Below are 6,301 nucleotides of genomic sequence, written 5' to 3'. Positions count from 1 at the left end.
CAATGCATGTATTATTCAATATTTAGAAATCACCATTTTGTCATTTTTTTATAGCTCACATGTTTACTTATTTTATCACCAAAATATACATGCATATGATCATGTAGAATTAATTTCGGATTCTTTTGGAACTTTAAATGTGAATTTTAAACTATTTAAAATAAGGTGCTCCAATGCAGCCATGCTTAAAAAATCCACGCTCGTGATTTTACCTGCTTCAAACCTTCCCACAAAGGCGAGTCATACGGCTTTGCCACGCTTGAGACAAAGGTGATAAAGGTAATTTACATACAAGGGCACAAAAAGAACTGGCTGGAACTTTTTTGAACAATTACCAAGCCTTGAATACAGGAGAAAGAGAGACCAAAACCTTTAGAGCAATGCAACTACCGCAGCTTCAGACAGCTAGGAACATGAAGAACAAAGCAAACACATTCTTACATAACTAAACCCCTTGCAGAATTAATCAGGACTAGCAACTCTTTTCATAGCTGCAGAGGCAACATTCACTATCATGAGAAGGTTTCCGGCAGAGGCCTGCCTTGTAGGAATGCCCTGATAAGCACAAGAGAGCGTTCGGGCTGCGAGAATGGCGCCTCATGTGAGGCCCCTCTGATGGTGGCGAAGGAGAGCTTGTTACCGTATACCTGAGTCCACCCACCAACCTGCAGATGAAGATCGTTCAGAACTGGAAAAAATTGCTACATAACTTGCTCTTCAGTTTGCACGGTATGTTTGTGTTGTCACCTGCTTCCCTTCGAACCAAACTCGATACGGAATGCTCGTCTTGAGGCCTAGATCGCGCGCTAGATTCTGCACTAGTGTCCTGCTACCCGTTAGAGGGATCACCGAGTCTTGATCGCCACTGAATTTACAAGCAAACAAATGCTACATGTTACATCATTTAAGCCTGAGCTTCATGCGTCCCAAAGTTGAGACTTGAGAGGATCGTCCGAAGGAAAAGGTTCTGGTGCAAATTTGTACCATGATATAAAGCTGGCAAAGTACAATGTTCCAAAACCTTATGTCAAGTCCCAATTCTATATGCTTTTCCATCCTTTTATTTTATTTTTACAGTAATGCTACACACCTGATTCTTCACCTTCATTGATTTCTTAATTAGCGCCCCACAAAGAAAGTTCCAGTATTTTAATACCATGGCTAAAGGCAGTGAAACACAAGGCTTTGTAATCCTTTTTGTTTTCTATCAAGATATTCCTGACCTTTATGATGCATATGAGGAAAAAAAAAACTACTCTTTTGATCATTTATCATTCTATACCTGTAAACTAGTACTCTGATGCCGGAGTTGACCAGTGATCCCACTATGTTGATTGTTGGAATCTGCAAGTTGAGGAGCTCATACTCAAGAACACTGTAACAAAACAGAAAAATATAACAAACTATAGTCAGATATAACAGACACATATACATAAAGTACCTGTATGCATATACGTACTTATTAATCTGTTTATTTCTCGAAAGGTCACAATTTATTTAAAATATGTTAAATTAGTCTGTAGATTAAATACCTGCTGCAAACTGCCCATTTTTTTACGCCGATGAGCTTCGCATGGAGCGCTTCCTGGACATCCTTCCTGTTCAAGTAGTTTACCGTCTCGTCCTCCACACAGACGTCGATGCGGTGCCCAACACGCTTCTGCACAACACACCCACAGTTTTGCTACATCAGACAAGAGATAGCTGCCTTCTCTCTCACAAAAAAGATAAGAGATAGCTACTCTATGATACTGATTCTGATCAGTTTGTGACTATGAGCATACATGGGGGGAGAGGATCATTGACTGAGAGAGCACTGAAGACAAGCAGACGTCGAGGGTAACATCGTACTTGTCAACGAACCGGCTAGTCTCTCGGGTTACTTGGTTCATCACCCTCGCGCAAAGCGGGCTAAGCGCTCCACCATAGTACTCGCTGACGTAGCGGGAGTAGTTGCAAACAGACGTGAAAATCCTGTATGTTGAGTCTGAAATGAGGCCATGAGACCAGAAGTACTCTGCCCTCGAGTTGAAGTCAGTGGTGAAATGAAGAACAGGATTGCCCAACTACACCAACAACAAAAATGTTTCAGTCAGAAACAGAAAAATGCATCAACACTGAATCAGTTTATTCTGATTGAGGTTTTCCTTACAGCAAGTCCTTTGAGGTTGAAGATGTTGTCCTTCTTATTGAACTCAACCATGACCTCGGCAAGTTGTGGAATGTAGTGCCCTGCCACATGCAAAGAATATCTGAAGATTTAGAGATTTCACTTTTTATTAATAAGACTGTAAATGAAGGTGTACATATTTATGTACCGGCATAACTCTCTCCAGAAATGTATAGCTCTCTGCCCTTGTACTGTGGGAACTTTTCAAGCCACCTTTGCATGAACACCATATTGTCCATTGCTTTATTCATTCAGTAAAGAAATGTCAGTGCCCATCATAATTCCCACTCAAGGGCTTAACACTTGCTGATAAAACAGAAACCCAACTGCTAAGAAAGTGGTAAGAACTTATTTCCTACAAATGGTGTATCTACGAAAAGGCAGTCATCTATATATCCAGTAAGAAAACAGCAACATTCAGACAGATGCAAGAAAACTTTCAATCATAAACCTCAGTAGTCAGCACTCCTACCTGTCATGTTGTCATTCACACCCTGGTAGTAGGCAGCATCAGCAGAGTAGGAGAAGCCAACACCAGCTGGTGTCTCCAGGTAAATCACATTAGCTTCTGCACAACACAAGAGCACCAAAACAGTGAGGCACGTGGCAACTTTATTGGGCCAACAAAAGGCTCGTGAATTGGAATTAGCATGCAGAGTTGCAGAAAAGGCAGATAGGCAGCACTCATTGGCCTCACACGCACCTTTGTTCCAGCTGTACTCATTCCTCACCAGCGCCTGCCCGCTGGGCCTGAAAGGGCCGTTCTCTGAGAAGGCCCCTACACCAAGTGAAGAACACCCAGGTCCTAAACAAGAAAACCGTCGAACCAATGATATCTCCAGAAATGAATGCAGGACCAGAGTTCGGATCACATTCTGGTTTGACAGCCAAAGAAGAAAATATGAAAGGAAAAAAAAATCTACTCCATTAGAGCACGCATTTAACTTGATTGCAAGCAAGCAGGGAGCAAGATGCACCATGAAAGCAAAAGAGTTGAGAGAATGAATGCCATGGCATAAGATGCACCAGGAACACTCACCTCCGTTGAGCCAGAGCACGAGGGGCTTGGTGGCGGGATCAAGCTCCGCCTCCACGAAGTAGTAGAAGAGAGCCCTGCTCCCCTTGCCGTCCACCTCGACGTAGCCCGAGTACTGACCGAAGTTCACCTCGGGCTGCCCAGGGAGCCTCGTGATCCTGCCTCCGCCTCCTCCTCCTCCTCCATTGCAAGAACCCAGATGACAAAGTGAAGCAATGAGTAGCAGCACCGCCATGGCCAATGGCCTGCAGCGGCACACTAGAGCCGGCATTGCCTTCAAGGGGTTTGGCTGGAGAAAGGAGAGGGAGGAGCTGGCTGGAGTAAGAGGGGATTGGACGGCGAGGGAGGGAGTGAGGAGGAGGAGGCAGGAGAGTCAAGTCTGGTCTTTTTGCCTCGAGAGGAGAGCGATGGAGGAGATGAAAAATAATCAAAAGACGAATGATTCAGTGGGAGGAGCAGGGGGGAGAGAGTGGAACTGGCAGATGCAGCAGCGAGACCTCTGTCTGCTTGGAGCACGCGCTCGAGCTCGAATATATAGGGGATAAAAGGTACGCTGGCAGTACTTCATTAATTATGCATGTTTTCTGGTAGTACTTGACCTAAGATTGCACTATGAGATTAGCATTAGCATTAGCATTTCAGGAAGATAAGCTCCTTTGGATCTTGTCTCCACTGTTAGCGGGTGATCGACGCAAGAGAAATCCACTGCACATTTGTGCTTACTATATTCGTCTAAAAGGACTGCACCATGTGCATTGTCGGGACAAACAACACGCTGACAAGACAGCGCGTGACCAGGTAGCCACTAGGCACACGCTATAATAATTGTACTATGTAATACCTTTTCTCATTAAAAATGCTTACAGAAGTAGTATATACTGCTAGATACTAGTATTACACCAGCAACAAAGCAAATAATAATCTGTTTGCAAACTTGACACTCGTCACATCTATCTACGCAATACAACATCAAACTGATAAGAATGCTGCAGCTCAAAATTAACCTCGGGAACATGAACGGAAACCAATAATGCAACGGGCCACGTGACACGAGAGAGAACGGGGGGAGGGAGGGACAAGATGGACCCAAGGGCAAAAGCCTTTCCCGCATTACAAAAGGTTGGCTTTTTAGCCGGGCTTCCACAGTGCCGCTCTTTTTAAACTGCTGTCTTGTGCAAAGATGGCGGACGATGAGGAAGAGGTTCGTTCATGTGGCGATTTCTTTTATGCTCGAAAACATTCGCTTGCTTTTGGATTTATGCAGGCCTCGGTCTCGGTATACGGTTATCGGAGGAACAGGTCAGGGTGACTGGTCGCTTTACGAGGGGATAAAAGGCCGTGTGGTTGTTATGATCTCTAGCCTCTGTCCAATGCAGGTGTGTTGGTACTCTTACTTGGGGGTGTGCCGCTCGCCTGCAACGGCTAATTTTATAATTCGGGAGGAGGGAGATGCCACCCGAAACACTGTTGAGTGAGTGAAGCATAGGCTCGTCTATCAAGGCGTCACGAGTCACTAGCGGACGCGCGCGCCGCGCGGTCGATGCAGGGGCCCGGCACAGGCCTCAGAGCATCTACATCTACAGCGAGACGTAGCTATTCCGGCTCCTGTACGCCCACGGCGGTGCACCTCAAACCCGGTCATCAATCCTCAACTCTCACGCCCACAGCGGTCCTCCAAATCCGTACTATCCATACAACGCTGAAATAAGCTACTAGATCGTTCATGAAATTTTGAAACATATAGTAGAACAAACGGACATAAACAAACCGGCAGTTAATCCGGACCAAAATACATAGTTTGAACATCACATTTCAGCGGGCAAACATAAAAAGATTTAAGCTAAATTTATTACTCCCTCTCTCTCAGTTTATAAGACGTGCGCGTACCACTAGATCGTCAATTTGACCAACCTAATAGAAGTCATATATTACAATCTAGGGGTACGCACATGACTTGTAAACTAAAACGGAGGGAATAGATACGCAAATGGAGATGGAGAGGGTCAAGGAATTCACCACTTTCTCACCGGTCCTTTGCCCTTGCGGCCAGAGCGACTGTAGCCCTCTGTGTAGGCGTCGACGGTGTGAAGGGAGGAGGGGGGGGGGGGGGGGGTCATTAGAGCCGCATGTGACGTCAGAGAAAACATCACACCTTTTCCTTGATTTTTCCATCATGTGTGAAAACAAAAACATTCTAAATATGCCATGTGACCAGTGCAAACTCTTGTAAAATTGTCATGTGTTAAAAAAATAAAGACATGTAGTTGCAGTCGGGGCAACACTTGCAGTTGTGTGTCTAGTGGCAGACATGCAACTGCACTCTCCCACCCGATAAATGGCGTGTTTGGATGGGTGCGTCGCACCTGTATCGCACCTAGCGTGCAAAATCCAAGGTGTTTGGTATCCCGCACGGCCTTCTCAGCCTGGCCCGCCAGATGCAAAATAGGCCCTCTCAGCGAGGCCGAGGGAAACGTGAGAATCGGGCGTATCCCCGCAGCCAGGCTCGCCCATGCATCCGCCCTCTCTCTCTCTCTCTCTCTCTCTCTCTCTCTTATATATATATATATATATATATATATATATATATATATATATATATATATCTCACGCTTCAGATCCGATCGAGCACAGGAACCCACACCGCCGCCGCCGCCGTCTGAACCCCCTCGTCCGCCACAGGTGTGAATTCCCTCACCGGAGATCGAATCGGCCTGCACTCCTCCAAGCCCACGTCGTGGCCTCACCGCCATGCTTCGACATCCCCGGGTTCCGCCGCCGCCGAACTATGCCATCACCGCGTGCACGCGCGCCTGCGGACGAGCTCGCCATGCTGCCCGCCTCCCATCGAGATGACAAAGGGCGACGGGAGGGAAGCAACTGCGCGTCACGGGCCGCAACTGGCGTCGTGTTTCTCCCCTTTTTTCCCTCAAGCCGAGCCACCGCCGCCAAGGCAGTTGGAATCGAATCTCCGCCACCGGCATCGACTCCCGGTTGTTGTCTCCCCTTCATTTTGTTGGTGTCGCAGCCATCTAATCTATCTAAGTGGAATGGTCAAATTGGTGAAAATGTTTTGATTGTTTTGGTTCAGATTTTAG

The 6,301-nt window shown here is 46.4% G+C and overlaps 1 protein-coding gene across 1 annotated transcript; it reads right to left on the bottom strand.

Moving 5' to 3' along the window:
* Positions 1-271: 271 nt before the first annotated feature.
* LOC123136882 (serine carboxypeptidase-like 45) lies at positions 272-3,718 on the bottom strand. The gene is made up of 10 exons (XM_044556383.1): positions 3,210-3,718; positions 2,874-2,975; positions 2,643-2,738; positions 2,319-2,411; positions 2,153-2,232; positions 1,785-2,066; positions 1,533-1,660; positions 1,283-1,375; positions 748-865; positions 272-665 (listed from the first exon to the last, which is right to left on the bottom strand). The coding sequence occupies exons 1-10, from the start codon at positions 3,475-3,477 to the stop codon at positions 513-515; spliced, it is 1,413 nt and encodes a 470-aa protein (XP_044412318.1). The 5' UTR covers positions 3,478-3,718; the 3' UTR covers positions 272-512.
* Between the last annotated feature and the right edge of the window lie 2,583 nt (positions 3,719-6,301).

This window comes from Triticum aestivum, chromosome 6B (assembly GCF_018294505.1).
Source record: "Triticum aestivum cultivar Chinese Spring chromosome 6B, IWGSC CS RefSeq v2.1, whole genome shotgun sequence".
Taxonomy (NCBI): Eukaryota; Viridiplantae; Streptophyta; class Magnoliopsida; order Poales; family Poaceae; genus Triticum; species Triticum aestivum.
This window is presented reverse-complemented; position numbering and strand designations above follow the sequence as displayed.